The sequence below is a fragment of the Mustela nigripes genome, chromosome 7, assembly GCF_022355385.1.
Source record: "Mustela nigripes isolate SB6536 chromosome 7, MUSNIG.SB6536, whole genome shotgun sequence".
Classification (NCBI taxonomy): Eukaryota; Metazoa; Chordata; class Mammalia; order Carnivora; family Mustelidae; genus Mustela; species Mustela nigripes.
In genome coordinates this window covers 18122256-18143393 of record NC_081563.1, presented here as the reverse complement: position 1 = coordinate 18143393, position 21138 = coordinate 18122256, and the positions used below count along the sequence as shown (strand labels likewise).

General features: G+C 41.5%; 2 protein-coding genes across 5 annotated transcripts in view; one reads left to right on the top strand and one right to left on the bottom strand.

The window, feature by feature from the left end:
* The window catches only part of LOC132021175 (protein FAM228B-like), a 45301-nt gene that overhangs the window by 14975 nt on the left and 9188 nt on the right, over nt 1-21138 (bottom strand). For 2 of the 4 annotated variants that reach the window (XM_059405227.1, XM_059405228.1), the window contains exons 1-5: nt 11432-11736; nt 10530-10660; nt 5799-5867; nt 3876-4067; nt 3153-3233 (exon numbers count right to left, since the gene is read on the bottom strand). In XM_059405227.1, the coding sequence (XP_059261210.1) occupies nt 3153-3233; nt 3876-4067; nt 5799-5867; nt 10530-10628 (441 nt within the window). In that variant the 5' untranslated portion in view covers nt 10629-10660; nt 11432-11736. Of the gene's footprint in view, nt 1-3152; nt 3253-3875; nt 4068-5798; nt 5868-10529; nt 10661-11431; nt 11737-21138 lie in introns of those variants that run through there. The other 2 variants (XM_059405230.1, XM_059405229.1) reach the window with 2 other exon arrangements.
* PFN4 (profilin family member 4) lies at nt 11867-17232 on the top strand. Its single transcript, XM_059405232.1, has 5 exons — nt 11867-11956; nt 12585-12713; nt 13289-13426; nt 14617-14722; nt 17107-17232. The coding sequence occupies exons 2-5, from the start codon at nt 12597-12599 to the stop codon at nt 17133-17135; spliced, it is 390 nt and encodes a 129-aa protein (XP_059261215.1). The 5' UTR covers nt 11867-11956; nt 12585-12596; the 3' UTR covers nt 17136-17232.

Below are 21138 nucleotides of genomic sequence, written 5' to 3'. Positions count from 1 at the left end.
AAAATGCTCAGCTAAACTTAAGAGGCCACCTATCACCGCATCATTTAGACTGGCAGCATGGTAAAAGAACTTCAATTGTGATACAAAAAGATCTGGTTTCAGGGCCGCCAGGGTGACTCAGTCCATTAAGTCTCATTATTTCTGCTCAGGTCGTGATTTCAGGGTCATGAGATCCAGCCCAGAGCTGGGTTCCACACTCAACTGGGGAGTCTGCTTGAGATTTTCTCTCTCTCCCTCTCCCACTCCTCCCTTTGGGGTAAGCATGCATGCTCTCTCTCTCTCTCTCTCTCAAATAAATAAAATACTTAAAAAAAAAAAAAACCAAGATCAGGTTTCAAATTCCAGTTCTGCCCTTTACTAGTTATGTTACTAGCTAGTTTATCTAAGGCTCTAGCTGTAAAATCTCAGTTTAACTTTCACCTATTAAAAGAGGGACAACAGGGGCGCCTGGGTGGCTCAGTGGGTTGAAGCCTCTGCCTTCGGCTCGGATCGTGGTCTCAGGGTCCTGGGATCGAGCCCCGCATCGGGCTCTCTGCTTAGTGGGGAGCCTGCTTCCTCCTCTCTCTCTGCCTACCTCTCTGCCTACTTGTGATCTGTCTGTCAAATAAATAAATAAAATCTTTAAAAAAAAAAAAAAAAGAGGGACAATAACACATACACACAACACAATTTAGCAAAACAAAAAACAAAAACAAAAACCTGCTTTGTCTGCAAATGCCAGCAGTTTAAAATGTCTATGATTCAAATGAGGTCTATGGCTCAAGGATTTTAATTTTGTTTAATAATATGCACTATTATAAGCAAAAGTGTGGGAAAATGGACGCTCTGGTGGGGGTACAAATTTATACAGCCATCCTGGAGAACAATTTGGCAGTATAAATCAAAATTATGCATAACCTTTAACTCAGAAATTCTACTTCTAGCAACTTACCTATGGAAAACCTTATGAAATAGTTACAGGTAAGTTCATCATAACATCATTTATAACAGCAATAGGTCAAAAATAATCTAAATGTTCACAGTAGGGAATATGTTTAAAAAAATGGTGGTATAGCAAGACACCATATATAGCTAGAAACACATCTACGCTTTGCTATTTACAGTTGTGTGACTCTGGAAAAGTAACTTAACCAATTTGTGTCTCACTTGCCTCATCTGCAAATTACATCATGTGGTAGCAGTGAGGATGAAAAAAAAAAAATTCCTAACATTTGGTTAAGCCCTCAGTGCAAGTTAATATTTTTTTAAGATTTATTATTTTATTTTTTTAAATATTTTTATTTATTTATTTGACAGAGATCACAAGTAGGCGGGGGAGGGGGGGGAAGAAGGCTCCCCACTGAGCAGAGAGCCCGATGCGGGGCTCAATCCCTGAGATCAACAACCTGAGCCAAAGGCAGAGGCTTTAACCCACTGAGCCACCCAGGCACCCCAAGATTTATTATTTGAGAGGAGGAGAGTGGGGAGAGGGAAGAGAGAGAATCTCAAGCAGATTCCCCACTGAGTGCGTAGCTCAACTCAGGGCTTGATCTCATACCCTGTGATCATGACCTGAGCAGAAATCAAGAGTCAGAGGCCTAACAGACTGAGCCACCCAGGCACCCCAGCTGTTATTAACAGAATACTATGCAATGATTAAAATTATGTATTTACATTTATTGACAAAGAAAGAAGCAAATCATAGAACTATTGAGAAAAAAATGCAGATTATAAAACATAATGTGTGTTACAACAATTTGTAAAATAAAAATGTGTGTATACATCTACATATAGAAAGTAGTCTTGGCTATCCAGAAGGATATACCAAAAAATGTTAATAAGTTCATTCTGTGTAATGAAATCGTGAGTTGTTTTTTTTTAAGATTTTATTTTGTTTGATTTATTTGAGAAAGAGCGAGAGAGAGAGAGACAGACAGACAGAACATGAGTGAGGGAAGAAGGCAGAGACAGAGGGAGACACAGACTCCCCACTGAGAAGGGAGTCCCACACAGGGCTCCATCCCAGGACCCTGAGATCATGACCTAAGTCCAAGGCAGACACTTAACCAAATGAGCCACCCAAGTGCCCCTTAGAGTGGTTTTTAAAATTCTTTATTTAAAAATAGATTTTGAGGGGGTGCCTGGCTCAGGTCATGATCTCAGGGTCCTGGGATCGAGTCCTGCATTGGGCTCTCTGCTCAGCAGGGAGCCTGCTTCCCTCTCTCTCTCTCTCTCTGCCTGCCTCTCTGCCTACCTGTGATCTCTCTCTGTCAAATAAATAAATAAAATCTTAAAAAAAATAAATAAAAATAAAAATAGATTTTGAGGGGGGGCACCTGGGTGGCTCAGTCAGTTAAGCATCTAACTCCTGACTTCAACTCAGGTCATGATCTCAGGGTTGGGAGATTGAGCCCTGCATCCATGCTGGGCAAGGAACCTGATTAAGATTCTCTCTCTCTCTCTCTCTCAAAAAAAAAAAAACCTTTTTTTCATGTATCATGAGAATGTATTAAATTTCTAACAAATTTTTTAAAGTCTATGAAATTTTAAAATATTACCTATTACCCAATTATTATACAGTATTTTCAAATTTTACAGAGGTTTAATTTACTTTGGACTTTGCTTTTTATTCCTCTCTAGGATATGGAGATGGCAAACTATTCTTAAGATGTTACTGCATTCTGGGGTGCCTGGGTGGCTCAGTGGTTTAAAGCCTCTGCCTTCGGCTCAGGTCATGATCCCAGGGTCCTGGGATCGAGCCCCGCATCAGGCTCTCTGCTCAGCAGGAAACTTGCTTCCCTTCCTCTCTCTCTGCCTGCCTTTCCGCCTACTTGTGATCTCTGTCTTATAAATAAATAAATACAATCTTAAAAAAAAAAAAAGATGTGGGACATCTGGGTGGCTCAGTTGGTTGGACGACTGCTTTCGGCTCAGGTCATGATCCCGGAGTCCCGGAATCAAGTCCCGCGTCAGGCTCCCAGCTCCACGGGGAGTCTGCTTCTCCCTCTGACCTTCTCCTCGCTCATGCTCTCTCTCAAATAAGTAAATAAATAATCTTTAAAGAAAAAAAAGATGTTACTGCATTCTTAGGGAATCACTAAATAACTACTTATATATTAGGGCTACTCAGAATAACCAACCACATAATACCAAAAATAAGAAATCTATCCTACCTTCAGAAAATTCGGGTCCTCTTTGCTCATATAAAAAGGATCATATTCTTTGGGATCATAATGTTCTATAAATACATTTCCCTATAGGAAGGAAATAAAACTACACATAACAAGAGGTACATGATTAATTTTGAGCATTAACAAAACTCAAGAGTCACACAGTTGCATTCTTCTACTTCAAAACAGCATCAATGACAAATACAAAGGGGAAGGGAAGATCAAATTTGGAATTAAACTTAATGTAACCAAGTAATAACTATTATAGTGACAGAAGGAATCCACTTAAAATTTGCAAGAATAACAAACGTTGGAACACTAACAGATTTGGAAATTTATTTTTAAATGCTTCCTAGTCAAACATCTCAATCTCTTAGAAATGCCAAAAAATATATATTTTACCTTGTAAATAATGGAGTTATTTACTTTGTAAATAACAGAGTTCTAGAACTACATATAAGTATCCTGAACCTGGAGCCAAAATTTAATCGGTATATAAAATTAACAATTACATTTAAAAAGCAAAAAATACAGATTCTAAGATACACATTTAAATCCAGACCTAACCCTCTTCCCTCCATCCTTTCCACATATGCTGGATTTAAGAACAGTATTCGCCATAACAGAGATTAATATAGAGTCAGAAGGGGCAGGCTGTTTGGATCATTATAAAGATAATCATAGCTTTAAACCAACTGAAACAAGTATCAAATGACCTCTTCGTACCTTTTTATTTACATGTTTTAAAAAACCATCTAATTCTTCTTGTCTCCTTTTTTTAATCTTCTTATATGAACCAACTTTTTCTATAATTTTCTTCTGGAGAGGATGTGCGACATGGTCAACCCATCTTTTATGTAGCATCTCTTTTCTCCTTGCCTTTAAGAAGTCATGATGTTGTAAAGACTTATCTAGTTCCTAATAAACAGTGATGGAAGAGACAATTATCTTAAAGCTACATTGTTCTAAACTTTAAACTCAATTACAGTCCTAAGAATAACCCACAAAGTCATTCATTAATTCAATCATTCATTTGGCTTCTACTGGGTGGCACATACCATAATGGAAATAGTGAATAATACACAGACAGATTAGACAACATGAGGGCTCTCCCTGGAGAGACAGACTACGAAATAAATATACAAAACAATTGAGGGACAATATACCAAAATATACACACACACAAACACGCGCGTACACGCACACACACACACACACACACGGAGACTCAGATACCTGCACATCGATGTTCATAGAACCATTATTCACAATAACCAAAAGGAAAAACCCAAGTGTCCATCTACAGATGAATGTATAAATAAAATGTGGTATATACACAAAATGGAATATTAGACAGCCATAAGATAGAATGAGATTTTAACACATACTTCAAAATAGATGAATCTTGAAGACAATATGCTAAGTGAAATAAGCCAGACCACAAAAGGACAAATATTGTAGGATCCCACTTATTTGAAATTATCTCGAATAAGCAAGTTCAGAAAGAGAAAATACATTAGAGGTTACTCGAGGGACCTCTGGGGCAGAGGGGATAGGAATTCATTACTTAATGTGTACGAAGTTTTGGCTGGGATGATGAAAAAGTTATAGAAATAGAAATAGATAATGGTGATGATTTCATGACATCCATCTATTTGGAAATAGTGATAATGGTTGTACAACATGTGAATGTAATTAATGTCACTGAACTGTACCTTTAAAAAATGGCTAAAAATAGCAATGTTATGCTATATATTTTTTACCATAATGGGGAAAAAAGGACTAAACTTTTCTTTTTAATTCCTAGAGGGGGAGACATTCGGGATGGGCCTTAAAGAATGAAGAGTTGTATAGGAAGAGGAGGGATGAGAGAATGTGAAGAGGTATGTTCTATGGAAGGAAAAAAAAAGGGGGAGGGGGAAGAGTGAAGAAGCAGGAGCACAGCACAGCACAACCTGGCCGAAACGGCAAGCAGCCCATAGAGAAAATGATTGACTTAGGCTATAAACTAAAACTTCTTATCCAAAACGTATTTGCCTCTCCCCTAGGAGATGAAATCATGTGATTGCTACAATCAACAACGTGAAATTCAAAATCAACCAACCAGCCAACCAACCAGGAACCCTGAGAGCTTCTCCAGGCTCTATCCCTCCCTAGCTTCAGGTCATAGCAGTGTCCAACCATTTTTAATGAATAGCTCCTTTCCTTTTTAAACAATTCCAAAGAAAATTTTTCTTTACAGGTTATCCACTCCAGTGATTACTACATGCACATTCATCTTGTCTTATAATTAAACCCCTCCTGTTACAGTTAAAGCCTCCTTCTTACCTATGCATCTCTGGGTAATCATTGGTCAGTGCATTCCAGTAACAGCTCTTAAAGCTCTTAATACACGCTGACACCACAGAAGCCCCACTGGATGAAAGCGCAAGCTGGGGAAAACTCTTACAGAATTCCCACAAAGTATAAAAAGAGAAGTCAATTAAAACAATCTCAGAGATCGCTTAAGGTTAATCCTAGGGGCTAAGGAGTGTTTTCAATTCTATTTTCCCTATTTTTTTAAATTCATATAATGATGATGTACTACATCTAAAATGGATAAACAAAATTTAATTTTTAATTGTGACACATTCCGTAACCAATTCTTACCTTAATCACATAATTTTCTCTATATAATATTGATTGAATAGCTGCCTCAGTATCTTCTTCAGCTAATGCCTAAAATGACAAAATGAAATTTTGAAAATCCAATCTTAAAAATAAATCAAATTATTGAGGTACCTGGGTGGTGCAGTCAGTTAAGCATCCGACTCAGTTTTGGCTCAGGTCATGATCTCAGTCGTGAGATCGAGCCCCATGTCAGGCTCTGCACTCTGTGTGGAGTCACCTTCAGTTTCTCTCTCCATCTCCCTCTGCCCCTCCCCACCCCATTCTAAAAAAAAAAAAAAAAATTTTAAATCATATTATTAATACTATCTGGACTTGCTTTTATGTGACAGACATATCCCTGAAAAGTTCCCTGTAAATACAATTTTTCTACTTCAAATCATATCATCAAGTACTTTTTTTTCCTGTAAGACTTTTTATTTATTTATGTGTGAGAAACAGAAAGCACGAGAGGGGTGAGGGTCAGAGGGAGAAGCAGACTTCCTACCAAGCCAGGAGCCTTCATCAAGTACTTCTTAAAGGGTATTTGAATCTTTCCGTTATTTGCTTTAGCTCATTCAGGGGCAAAAAAATAACTCAGATTACAGACATTTTGAGTTCCAGCATGGTCAAATGACTTGCCCAGAGTTGCATGATAAGTAGAACGCATCTTTTTTTCACATTTCATAAAATGCTTTTACCTTTATAAATTAAAATAGAGGGGCGCCTGGGTGGCTCAGTGGGTTAAAGCCACTTCCAAGTGGTGGTTCGAAGGTTAAAGACCTTCGAAGGTTAAAGACCTTCGGCTCAGGTCATGATCCCAGGGTCCTGGGATCGAGCCCCGCATCGGGTTCTCTGCTCAGTGGGAAGCCTGCTTACTTCTCTCTCTTTCTGCCTGCCTCTCTGCTGACTTGTGATCTCTGTCAAATAAGTAAATAAAATGTTTTTTAAAAAAAGTTAAAATAGAATTAGGCCTCTATTTGAATTCATTCAGTCATTACTGAATTCTACTTTAATTCATTTAGTCATTACAGCTTCAAAGATTAATAGATTTATTTATATACAAGTTGTATTTTCAGGGTTTTTTTTGAAGATTTATTTATTTGTGAGAGAGTGCTCCAAAGCATGTTGGGAGGAGGGCGGTTTAGCAAATCCCAAGCAGAATCCTTGCAGAGCGTAAAGTCCAAAGCAGGGCTCTATCTCACAATCCTGTGATCCCAACCTAAAACCAAGAGTCAGACACTTAACCAACTGAGCCACCCAGGCATTCCACATTTTCAGATTTTAAAGCAACAGTCTTCACAAAATAGTTCATAACATTAATTTTTTCCACTTGCGTAACAAATCTTCCATGAATACCCGCCAGAAAATACAAGAGGCTGTAAACAGGTCACTGAAATTGTACACTTAAAAATGGTCAAAAATAGGGACGCCTGGGTGGCTCAGTTGGTTAAGCGGCTGCCTTCGGCTCAGGTCATGATCCCAGCGTCCTGGGATCGAGTCCCACGTCGGTCTCCTTGCTCAGCGGGGAGCCTGCTTCTCCCTCTGCCTCTGCCTGCCATTCTGTCTGCCTGTGCTTGCTCTCTCCCCTTCTCTCTCTCTGATAAATAAATAAAATCTTTAAAAAAAAAAATGGTCAAAAATAGGGGCGCCTGGGTGGCTCAGTGGGTTAAGCCTCTGCCTTTGGCTCAGGTCATGAGCCCAAGGTCCTGGAATCGAGCCCCGCATCAGGCTCTCTGCTCAGCAGGGAGCCTGCTTCTCCCTCTCTCTCTGCCTGCCTCTCTGCCTACTCGTGATCTCTGTCTGTCAAATAAATAAATAAAATCTTTTTTTAAAAAATGGTCAAAAATAGCAAACTTTGATGCTATTGATGCTATATATCTTTTACCACAATGTAAATATGATTAATTTTTTTTTTAATTCCCAAAGTGAGAGACATTTGGGATGGGCCTTTGAAATCTTCTGACAATTATACAAAAACAAAATATTCTCAAATTATCAATCATTGGAAGTAGCAGTCTTCAATTCCACTACTCTTGTTTTCAGAACAGATGAGTAAAACCTCAAAACCCAAGGACTAACCTTCCCAAGGATGGTTAACACCCAAGGAAATTAAGAGTCATGGGAGTTAACCGAGAACTAGAAGCCCAGAAAACCATGCACTGAGTCAGAATTCAAACTCAAGTAAAGGGTTGCCTGGGTGGCTCAGTTGGTTGAGTGACTGCCTTTGGCTCAGGTCATGGTCCTGGGGGTCCTGAAATAGAGTCCTTACATCGGGCTCCCCCTGCTTGGTGGGGAGCCTGCTTCTCCCTCTCTCTGCCTGCCATTCCCTCTGCCAGTGCTTGCTCTCTCTTGCCGTCAAATAAATGGATAAAATCTTTTTAAAAAATGATTTAGGGGTGCCTGTGTGGCTCAGTCGTCAAGTGTCTGCCTTCGGCTCAGGTCATGATCCCAGGGTTCTGGGATCGAGCTCCACATCAGGCTCCCTGCTTAGCGGGAAGCCTGCTTCTCCTCTCCCTCTGCTTGTGTTCCCTCTCTTGCTGTCTCTCTCTCTGTCAAAGGAATGAGTGGAATCATTAAAGTAATAAAAAAAATTTTTAATGATTTTTTAAAATTCATAAAAAGGGTGCCTGGGGGGTGCCTGGGTGGCTCAGTGGGTTAAGCCGCTGCCTTCGGCTCAGGTCATGATCTCAGAGTCCTGGGATCGAGTCCCGCATCGGGCTCTCTGCTCAGCAGGGAGCCTGCTTCCCTCTCTCTCTCTCTGCCTGCCTCTCTATCTACTTGTGATTTCTCTCTGTCAAATAAATAAATAAAACCTTTAAAAAAAAAAAAAAAAAAGGGTGCCTGGGTGGCTCCGGTGGTTGGGTGTCTGCCTTGGTCTCGGGCTGTGATCTGCGGGTCCTGGGATTAAGCCCCACTTTGGGCTCCGGGCTGGGCAGGGAGTCTGCTTCTCCCTCTTCTTCTGTCTCTCCCCTGGTTTGTGCTCTGTCTGTCTCTCTCTCAAATGAATAAAATTGTTAAAAAAAATTAAAATAAAAAAAATTTTTTAATTAAAAAAAAAAAAAACACATCCAGATTCATTTTCTTTGCTCTTTCTGTCCCAGAGAGTTGCTATTCATGGCAAATCTGTTGTTCTCAAAACCAATATGGGTACTGAATTAATATTCTAGACAAAAATATAAAAAACAATCTGAAAATGCTGGAGACTGACCAAAAGCAGAGAGAAACAAGAATGTAATCAACCCTCGGAAAAAGACCGTAACATTGATAGAAGTTTTAAGTTTTTATGGACTTTTGTCTAAGAGCAGGCCTCCACAGAGCTAAAGGTGCGAGCCCAAACTCAGAAACAAGAAGTTTTACAGAATTCAAGAATTAGAAGACAGGGGGACCTGGCTGGTCAGTCAGAGGAGCATGCAACTCTTGATCTCAGGGTTGTGAATTTGAGCCCCTGTTGGGTGCAGAGATTACTAAAAAAAGATGGACTTTTAAAAAAAGAAGAAAAAAAAAAAAGAATTAGAAGACAGAGTTCAGGGCAATCATAGGTGCTAGAAAGTCAAAGGTGAAATACCTGAGACAAGAAAGCCGTAGAGCAGATGCCACCAATTTTACAAATTAACTAACCAAATTCCTGGCAGATCCTTGACCTATGTATGTACAAGGCAAACTCCTTTGGAAAACAGTCTGGCAGTTTCATAAAAAAGTTAAATTCGGGGCACCTGGATGGCTCAGTCATTAGGTGTCTGCCTTCGGCTCACATTGTGATTCCAGGTTCCTGGGATGGAGCCCCATATCCAGCTCCCTGCTCAGTGGGAATCCTTCTCCATCTTCTACTACCCCTGCTTATATTCTTTCTCTTACCATCTCTCTCTCTGGGACGAATAAATAAATAAAATATTTTTTTAAAAAGTTAAATTCACTTATTACATGACCCAGTCATCCCACAACTAGATACCCAGGAGAAACGAAAGCATATGTCCATGTAAAGACATGTACATGAGTATTCCTAACAGCTTTATTTGTAATAGCCAAAAAAATGCAAATGACCCAAATTTCCATCAGCAGGATGGACAAACTAAGATATACAGCACTCAACCAAAAAAAAAAGGGGGGGGGGAATGAGGTACTGATACATGCCACAACATGAATGAATTGCAAAATAATTATGGTGCGTGAAAGAAGCCAGATAAAGGGAATACATGCTGTTTAAGATGACATCTGTATAAAATTTTTTAAATGCTAAACAAATGTAGTGACAGAAAGCAAATCAGTGGTTGCCTTGAGGGCTGGCAGGGAGGGAAGGATGACAAAAGGGACACAGTAGAAGGAAACTTTGGGAACACTGAATATGTTCATTCTCTTGATTGTGGTGATAGTTTCACATGTGGGAACACGTCAAAATTGATCAAACTGTACACTTCAAATATATGCAGCTTACTGCATATCAGTTATAACTTAATGAAGTGGTTTAGAAAAAAATTACAATAGTTTTTAAAAACACAAAGTGTTAAAAGTGCTTCAGGACAAATTTTATACCTGCTCTACGGAAAACGTAATCCTTTGCCTATGATTCCACCTTAAAAAGCAAGTAAATGAATAGCAAACGAAAGTTAGTAGAAGGAATGGAATAATAAAGAGCAGAAGTTAAATATAAAACATAGGAAAAAATATTACGCACAAGCCACATCTCAGTACAACTACCCAAATACAAACTTCAAAATGCCATGCTACCGTTACCTCCATAAAAGAAAGTGGCTGTGGTTCAAACCATTCTTTCGATCTCTTGGGCTTGTGTAGCTTGTCAGTTAACTGATCATCACTGTCTAAATTTCTCATTGTGGTCACAAAAAACAGAGCCCCTAGGGAAACTAAAAAAAAAAAAAAAAAAAAAAAAAGAGCTTATTTAGTAATGAGAATTCACAGTCCTGCTTTCTCTTCTGCTTAATTAACAATCCTCGTGACCACGAAGGGTGTGGAACAGATTCTGAATTAGTAGCCACCCACACTTTCCCTAGTAGGAGGCCTTCACCATCATTTTTTATTAGATCTTCAGAACCAGCCATGCTGGACAGGGGAAGGGGCCTTATGGCGCTTTGCATGCCCCTTCAGCTCACTTCCAAGGCTCTGTGTCCTCAGAACAGCCTGGAATTACAAACCATTCAGTAAGCAATCACATCCTGTCCCACCGTCTTTTAAGCAGGGGAGCTTCTCACAGGACTGACCCCAGCAACCCCCGGAATTCCAGGCTTTCCTCGTCCTTCAACCACACAGTCGGCGTGGCAATTACCAGACAGGCCTCTAGGGGTCGCACTGCAGTTTTCCTGACTCAGGACCGCGAACCCAGGGACTTCCAACTTACTGGCTACTGAAGCCCACGCGAGGGGCTTAGTAGAGAGGGAGGGGCTTTCACAAAAATTTGTGTCCTCAAGTTCTAGGATGCCCAAAGCACCCCCCCCACACACACACACACCACCACCACCCCCCGCCCGCCGATCGTCACCTGAGGGGGATGTCATTAGGGCTTGCGCCCGCTGTAGACCTACAGGACCCACCACCCCGTCCCTTCCCTCCCATCCCGTCAACAAGATTAGTGCCTGCTCCGCCCGGCCTGGCGGGAAAGCTGCCGACTATCCAGGTACCTCAGCTCCCTTCCCAAGCACGCGAGGGGTCCTGCCCCAAGGCCCACGGCCCCGCAGTGGTCGACTGCGACAGGAGAGTGTGCCCCCCAGGACCTGGGGGCCCGTCAGCCTGGGCGCGTCGCCTCGGAATGACAGAACGTTCGAGTCCAGTGTTTAATTGACGTAGCCCCCCGCAGCCCCTGCGCCGCGACAGACGACAAGCTAGAACCCCACCAGCCACCACTGCGACCCCGAGCCCGGAGCAACTGCGCTGCCGAGCCCAGCCCCGCGGAGAAATAACCGGGGTACCCGGGTTGGGGCGCTGGTGGGCGGGTCGGAGGTAGCGAACCACGCCGAAGCGCTTCTCGGTGACGGGCAGATATTGCAGCCAATAGCTAGGCACGTCGCCTTTCCGTCCCGCCTTCCCCCGCGCCCGTTGACGGGCCGCCGCTCGGCTCGCCGGCCCTTGGCTCAGGGCCGCGCTGCTTTCCGAGTGTCGTCTTGCGTTCTGCTCGCGCTGGACCATCGCCTTCTCCTAAGCACTCTGTGCGTCTTCCCAGCCAACACGACTGGACGTTAAACACCCCCCTCCCTCGCCTCCAGTCCTTCCTCAGGGACCCCCCCACCCCTACCTTCGGCCCCGTGGCCTAAATCACTGCGCAGGGAGTGGCCGGAAAGGGCGCTTGGCCTTATGTATCCCGTAAGGACTAGTATTTGTGGAGGTTGTCCTTATGAAGGAGGCCCAAATGCGGAAAAGGCCGCTTTAAACGCGTTAAATCCTCTGGATCAGTACCCATAGTTCGCGGGGATGCTGGTCAGGGGTAAGGACCCGCTGATCTCATTGACCCTTGTCAACTTAGATCCGTGGCTCTGCGTCCCGCAGGTGTTTGGGTTTGGGTTTATAATCTCGGGTGACTCTGGAGCAAACCATTGGTATAACTAGAAAATTGTGAGCAGTGGTTTTTCCAAACTCAATAACCTGCTGTATGAATTGCGATTTTCTAGGATTCTATTTTCCTCTTTGAATACTGGTGGCTATTACATGATGGACCACCATTTTCCCTACTTCCAAAGTGCACGCGCTGAAAACTGAAGTGTCTAAGGAGACTTGTATTCGCAGGCCTTTCCAAAGGCAGCCAGAGTGAGTCGTTTCAACTGTAGTTCCCCTTTTCAGAGCGGAGGGAGCATGAGCCATCTGCAGAACTTACTGTTGGATACTCTGCTGGGAACAAAGCATGTTGACAGTGCAGCCCTCATCAAGCTCCAAGAACGAAGCTTGTGTGTAGCATCACCAGGATTTAGTGTAAGGAAAAGCAAGTTTGGGCATAAGCTTTTTTTTTTTTTTTTAAGATTTTATTTATTTATTTATTTATTTGACAGAAAGAGACACAGTGAGAGAGGGAACACAAGCAAGGGGAAGTGAGAGAGGGAGAAGCAGGCTCCAACCCAGGACCCTGGGATCATGACCAGAGCCAAAACGCAGATGCTTAATTAACCAACTGAGCCACCCAGGCACCCCAGGCATAAGCATTGTTATCAAAAGTTTTTCTGTAAAGAGCCATAGTAAACATTTTAGATTTCTGGGCCATATGGCCTGAGTCACAACTACACAACTACTATGCAGTTTGAGTGGGAAAACAGGCATACATAAAAGAATGGGTGTGACCATGTTCCAACAACTCTTTTTATTTATGAACACTGAAATTTGAATTTCATGCAACTTTTACATATCACAAAATATTATTCTATTGCCTTTTTTCTGATGACTTAAAAATGTAAAAACTATTCTTTGCTGGCAGGCCTACAAAAACAGACAGTGGGCCAAAATTTGGCCAGCTTGCATAGTTTACCCACTCATACTCTATTTAACTTCTGCAGATGATGCCTCATGACATCCGAACACTTGTGAATGGATTCGCCAAGAACCCTTTGCAAACTAGAAGAGAAGGATTGTATTTCAAGGAAAAGGACTACAAATGTATCCGAGCTGATGACTATTCACTTTATGCTAAGAATGTGAGTGTTCACAATTTGAAGACAGCTAGGTAAAAAACCTTGAGAAAAGAATTTGATTTCCAATCTGCGGTGTCCCCTGATCCCATTTATAAAACAACCTAACCCCATTCCTGCGGTGACACTGTCTGAGACAGCGGTCTAGTACTTAGGAAGACATGCGTAAAATAAAGTAGGAACAGGGAGCCTACCTGAGAAACACCCATTCCCCAAATCTATCAACAGAAACTTGCCTGAAGTATCTCTTTTCACTACTCTATATTCTACAAGCTCCTTTTAAAAAAGAAAGAAAGATAACATTCTTATGCTTAACACCTCTCCTAGCTCTACTGCCTATAGGGAAATAAGAAGAGAAAATTCACATTTACTGGATGGCCTATCTTGTGGGTTAAGCACACTTCATCTGCATTCTAAAGTAGCCTCATTTTACTGGAACAAGGAAACAGAGCATTTGCAAGGTTAAGTAAGTCTTCTTTAGTCATGCTGCAGGAAATGGAGGTGCTGGGATTCAAGCCCAGAGATGCCCAATTCCAAAATCTATTACTTTCTCATTTTTAAAAAATATTTTAGGGGCGCCTAGGTGGCTCAGTGGGTTAAAGCCTCTGCCTTCGGCTCGGGTCATGGTCCCAGGGTCCTGGGATCGAGCCCCGCATCGGGCTTCCTGCTCAGCAGAGAGCAGGCTTCTCCCTCTCCCTTTGCCTGCCATTCTGCCTACTTGTGCTCTTTCCCTATCTCTCTGTCAAATAAATAAATGAAATCTTTAAAAAAAAATTTATTTATTTGTCAGAGAGAGACACACAGATAGCCAGTGAGCGTGAGGAGGGAGAAGGAAAAGCAGACTCCTACTGGACTCCCACTGAGCAGGGAGCCTGACACAGGGCTTGATCCCAGCACTCTGGGATCATGACCTGAGCTGAAGGCAATCGTGCCACCCAGGCGCCCCTGTTCTATCAGTTGTTCTCACTGGGATGGGGTATATTCCAATCAGTGGAACTTTTTCAAAATACACATACTGTTATTACAAGTCTGAAATTTTTTGAGCAGACAACTAAATTAGTGGAAAAAAAGTGAAGAGTCCAAAACTAGATATGAGTGTATGGAAGTAAAAAAATGGCACAAAATGTGACTGGAGTGTAATTGCTAGTCCTGTGACTAGAACTGAAAGTAGGGCATTCTGTTTTACTCTTATCCAGGAAAACACTGGTGTGGTTGTTGTGAAGACCCATCTATATCTTCTGGTGGCAACTTACATTGAAGGCATGTATCCTAGTGTCTGTGTGGAAGCCACGGAGAAGCTGGGTAAGTTTGTCTCCGCACGCCTGTCTTTGTTCCCTATGACAAAGATCTGACTGCCAGTCACTGAGAGCCAATACAAACCACGCAGGGCCAAAGGGAGGGATTTATTAGAAGGATGCTGGGTTACTTACAGATTCACTGGAACAACGGAGTAGAACGGAGCCACAGTGAAAATGGACTCCAGGGACAGGAATACTGCTAGAATGCTTCTCTAACCTCTGTTTCTAAGAGGGTCAGTTTTGTTCTGTCCTGGCTGGTATCATGGCCAAGCCTCACACTGTGCCTCTTAATCTCTTTTAAGACCCTGATTTGACAAGTCTTGGGTCATATAGTTTACCCCTTTATCAGTCATTCCACACTACCCCATCATCTATTAGCTGCTGGGGGGCTAAAGGTGAGTAAAGCAGCAGGGTGTAAAAAAAAAAAAAAAAAAAAAAAAAAAAGTAAAACCAGAAATTTAGCTGCTGGGGGTCACTCTATGTAAAGGACCCTTTACAGGAAAAGAAATTACTGAGCCCTGCAGCTCCCTTGTTGAGGTCTATTGCATTCCCCTTCCATGTCTTTATGTCTTTGAATGAAGATCTAATGTAGGACTAACTGGAAAACTGTATCTTTGAAAGTTGAGTTTAATGATGATAAATTATATTTTAGGTTTTTTAATGTAAACTTAAATTCCTAAAAAAAAAAAAAATGCAGGAATTGCTTGAACACTCCTTTAAGATAGTAGAAGCGCCTACTTCTACTAGTGAGGAAAGCAGCCATTCTTTCATTCCTTCAAGAAATATTCAGTGACGATCTCCTATGGGTGCTACACTATCCTAATAAAGCAAGAAAATGGAAGCTGTAAACAGATAGAGTCTCTACCTTCCATGCCTCTCTACATGCTGCCCTATCTGTAGTGTCCCTTTCTGTCCCTGCCCTTTCACATCCAGTTGTCAAATTTTTTTTTTCTAAAGATTTTATTTATTTATTTGAGAGAGAAAAAAATGAGCAGGGGGGAAGGGTAGAGGGAAAAGCAGACTCCTCGCTAAGCAGGAAATGAGATGTAGGACTCAGTCCCAGGACCCTGAGATCACAATCCCAGCCAAAAGCAAATGCTTGACCGACTGAGCCACCCAGGGGCCCTTAGTTGTCAAATGCTTAACCATCATTGAAGATGCAAGTGAAATCTTCAGCTTCTCTCCACTATGCTACCTATTTTATGCATGCGCTTATAACTAGAGTTCTTTTTTATTGTTAGAGCCACTAGAGTTGTTTGTTTACCTGGACTGTGAGCCCCTAGAAGATAAGAATTGGGTTTTAATCTCCTGTCTCTGGTACCTAAGAGTGTCTACTGTTGAATAGGCAATTAGTACATGTTTGATGAACAAATAAATGAGTGACCTCTGCCTAGCAGAATCAGGGAAGTCTCCAAAGAAATGAATCTTAAAAAATTAACTGAGAAGTTAAGTACCATCACAGAAAAAAATACACACATAAATGTATGTATGCACAGACCTTCCCAGGTGTTAACAGTTTCCTGGCATGGAATGTCATAAACCATGCTACATAGCTGGCAATAAGGTATTCTAAGAGTGAATAGGACGGAGCCTGGACAGGACACAACTTTGGAAGCATCTAATAGAAGGAGTGAACTCCAACCTGGGAGAAACAGGCAATTGCAATACCAAGGACCTTTTCTGAGCAAGTGTCCAAAGTTTGAGAGAGGTTCAGTTTCCATAGACTAGGGCTGGAGCAGGAAGACAAAATGGAGACCTGTAGAGTGGGGTTAATTATCTAATTAAAGGTATTCAGAAAATGAGGCTAGGAAAATGGGCAGTTAGGCTGTCAAGAGGCCAGAATCTGTCCTGGGAACTTGTCTGACCACTGTAAGGTTGATTCTGTGGCTGGCAGTAAAGGTTGAGACTCCTGTTAGGACCACAAAAGGCTCCAAAGAGTGTGTACTGCTTAGAAGGAGATAGCTGGAATCATGCTACTAAAATCCCACTGCTCGGGAAGGGCTAGGCTGATCTTGGAAATGGCTGCATTCTCATGAGGGATGGTTGAGGCTGAAACCTACTCAGGAGCCAGTTACTTGTCTCATTACTTCTGTTTCCTTCACTTGTTTTTCTCATAATTGTATTTCTGTCAAAACACTCTACATGATAATTATAGGCATTTTAAGAAAGAGAATTATGACTATTTAAAAATGTTTAATTGTGAAAGATTCTAGGAGATATATGTATGTTTGAGAGCAGGGAGTGAGTCTTAACTATTCATTCATTCTTGTATCTCCAGAATCTAGCACATGGTAGTCACTCTCAATGTCTGTGGAATAAATATAATAAAGCACTTTGTGGTGATAATTTGTTGCTCACAAATAACCATCATGTTCTTTTCCTTTTCAGGAGAATATCTAAGAAGAAAAGGAAATTAAGTCACCAGAGGACTATGAAAGACAGCTCTCATTATTTTAAGAAATAGATCCTAAAGGGAAAAAAAAAATCATGCTTTCTTTTGTGGTTGAAAACACTAGGAAGAAGATACTAAAGAGGAAGAAGTTAAGGGAGCAATTTTTCTTATTTCAAGAGATCTTCTTTTTTAATTGGAGTTCTTTATAAGCTATACTTGGTTTGTTTGTTTAAGTGTTGGTCATTGACATGAGTATGAGAAACCTGCTATCTGCCCAGGGCATATCTGTTGAGAGACTCCTCCCTGAGGGTCTTGTGCTCCCATACATCTTGCTGGGTATGCCAAGAATGCAAGGCTCTAACAACTCTTCATCCAGGCCCTTTCTCTGGGTGATTTTTCAGGAAGCAACCTTGAACAAGGAGGTAATGCCTCCCTTCAGAACAAAGAGCAAACTTTCTTACTGCTTGCTATAAAAGAGGTAAGTTCCCTGAACTCAGAGCTGTAATGCCACTCATTACATATGTGACATCCACTGGTCCACACCACCCCTGTAGGACTTGGGGAGAAGGGCAACACAAAAGCCACACTTTGGGCCACAAGTCAAGGTATTTAACGGATGTTCCATGCTCCCCACCACCTACAGGCATTGGATTTTGTTGAACATGGGGAAGGCCTTTCAAAAGTCAACTCAAAAGAATTTTTAAAGAATCAACTCAAAAAGATTTTTTACTTCATCTTCTTCTTTTTTTTTTTTTAAAGATTTTATTTATTTATTTGACAGACAGAGATCACAAGTAGGCAGAGAGGCAGGCAGAGAGAGAGGAGGAAGCAGGCTCCCCGCTGAGCAGAGAGCCCGATGTGGTACTCGATCCCAGGACCCTGAGATCATGACCTGAGCCGAAGGCAGCGGCTTAACCCACTGAGCCACCCAGGCGCCCTTACTTCATCTTCTTGACTTCCTCTTAGTCCACATAACTTAGTATGGTTAAAGAATGCGACCTTCTCCAGAAAGGGTTCATCTCCTCTTGGTCACTTACTGGGTGATCAGGACAATAAGGGTAGGGAGCTATAGAGAAAATTTTCTATTTTGAAAATTCAGGATTCCACCCTGATCATTTCTGGGCATGATGCATCTTCCTTTCCCCTAATGGCAACTCCAGACCAACCTGGTTGGTACACTCTCAGGTACTCCTGAGGAGAGAACAGCTTACACCCCTGGCATCAAGTCTTAGACCTCTTGCAGTTCTTGACATGATCAAGCGGCAAAGTACAATTTTCTGAATTCCAAACACATGCTGTCTGGGGCTCTCCATGTAGACCTGCCTATAGATTTTGGCATCAGTCCTCCCGTGAATGGTTTCTCCTTGTAAATCAGCACATTGACATCATGTAGATTATATACTCAACTCTCCACATGCTGTTAAGCTGGGGTTTTGAGCCTGCAAGGCAGAAGGTCTGACTCTAGGTAATGTCTAAAGTGCTAGAGGCCATCATGAAGCCTCTTGCCCGCTCACCAGCTCTTCCCGGACACATGCCCACTGCGCTGCTGGGATCCTCCTGGGGCCCTTTTTGTAAACCTCCTCAAGGCAAGTGTCTCACTGTCTAGAGCCCTTCTAGGTAGATCTGTGCAGTTAAGTTCTGAAATTCTCATCACAAAGTTCCAACTAGGTCCATTTCTGAAGAGAGACCCACAAAAATGACCCTTTGATGGTAGCCAGAGTACTTGCAGAGGTTCCCAGGGACTGGATGATCTTCTGAAACATTGGGATCTCCAAATGAGGGAGATTTGTGTCCTGGTGGTCCACAAAGACTTTAGAATGGGCACACAGGTGCAAATGGGTTTAAGTGATTAATTTTTTTCCCAGATCCTCAATTTCCATATGTACTTGCCACAACTGAGGAGTCATCTCAGCTCTAGCTGCCCACCTGCCCACCTGCCCTCCCCAAGCTCCCTTCCCCCAGGATACAAAAGAAAGGGGTAGGTACTCTCATCCAGCCCCAATCTTACTGTGATGCTTGGCCTGGATAGCAAAACCTGCAATGTGTGAGGGGAAGGAAAATTCTAAGTATTTTTTAATGTTTTAATCCTCTGTTGTCAAAAATCACATCATATGTGAGGGAGAGATTCATGAGAATAAAGTAAAGAGCATTAATGAGACATAATGAAAATCTTTGCATCATTTGTCTTAGAAAGTTTCTATGTCTTACCTATCTATATTTCTTAAAATTCAGAAGAAAAATGATTGGCATAGGACATGTATTAACAATGATTACTTGGATTAAGAAATGAGAAACCTTCTCTGATAGGAAGTAATTTTATTTGGCTGATTATTTAACAAGAGGACTGGCTTTGCCAATAAGAACGTCACAGAGGTTTTTCATAATTAATCTGCAGCTCCCAGATGTTAATGAAAATATATTTGAAGTATATGATGAGGTAGAAGGACTTGATTTTTAAAAATTGTCTTAGCCTCTGAGAAACAAACTGAGGGTTTTGGAGGGGAAGTGGGTAGAGGGATGAGTGAGCCTGGTGGTGGGTATTAAGGAAGGCACATATTGCAGGGAGCACTGAGTGTGGTGCATAAACAATGAATCTTGGAACACTGACAAAATTAAAGTAATAGAGTTGGAAAAAATTTTAAAAATAAAAATTGTCTTAGCAAAACTGTATTGAAATTAACATTTTTACTTTCTGAATCCTTTGTGAGTATATCAATTTAAAGAAGGTGTCTCTAAGTGAAAAAAAAAAAGCAGCTATAATTGATAATCATTTGATAAACCCTCACAAAGTTTTGTTAGTATGACCCCAGATATCAAGACCCCGAATTACACATATGGCTGTACAACAAATCTTTAACAGGTTGAGTAGTTTTCAAGTCTTTGCTTTCAACAAAATTAAAGAAAGACCTAATTAAGTTGCTAGCTCATAGATCACTGAAAATAATTTTCAATGATAGATCATTATATAGTTTTTAATCATATAACTCAGAGGTATTCAGAGACTTGGCTGACATTCCTATAATGAAATTCCTCTTTCCCTTCTAATTTATGCAAATTACATTCCTCAGAGCTTGTCTATAAAAATGAAAAATAGGAAGAGAATGAATGTTGATCCCAGTCTCATTCTAGCAATGAGGAATATTCACCACAGACATAATTACTTGGAAAAATTCAACCCCACCAATGGTCATTAAGAGCTATCTTTCCAATAAAATTTTACTTTCCATGTTCAATAATTATTAATATTTCAAATTATACTTAAAATATGAAAATTCAAAATAATGTTTTGATCACTTGTGGACTAAGAATATTGTAATGATAATAAAATCCAGAAGAAACTGAACACTTAGAGCCCTGTGGTCACAGGAAATAACTTTTTAAATTACAATACACATTTTTGTTCCAGATAAGAATGATCAATAAAGTATAAAATATAGCAATATATAATTCTATGAGAAAAGTAGAATGAAAATATGAGTCCTAGAAGAAAAATTACATTTTAAAACTTCCAACTGTTAAAGAACTGTTTTGCACATTTTTACCGGATGATTATAAATATCAGACTGCTCTGAGGGGGTGCCTGGATGGCTCAGTTGGTTAAGTGTCTGCCTTCAGCTAGGGTCATGATCCCGGGGTCCTGGAACAGAGCCCCACATAGGGCTCCTTGCTCAGTGGAGAGCCTGCTTCTCCCTCTCCCTCTGCCAGCCACCACTCCCCCTCCTTGTCTGTGCGTGCTCATGCATGCTCGAGCGCTCTCCCTCTCTCTCTCTCTCTCTCTCTCTATCAAATGAATAAATAAAACCTTAAAAAAAAAAAAAAGGCAGAGCAGCAGGCAGAGAGAGACCAGGAAGCAGGCTCCCTGCTGAACAGAGAGCCCCACGCGGGGATGGGGTGGAGGGGGGACCCTGAGATCATGACCTGAGCCGAAGGCAGAGGCTGAAGTCCCTAAGGCACCCAGGCGCCCCTCAACTTTATTCTTTTTTAAGATTTTTTGTTTATTTTTTGAGAGAGAGAGCACAGAGGGAGAG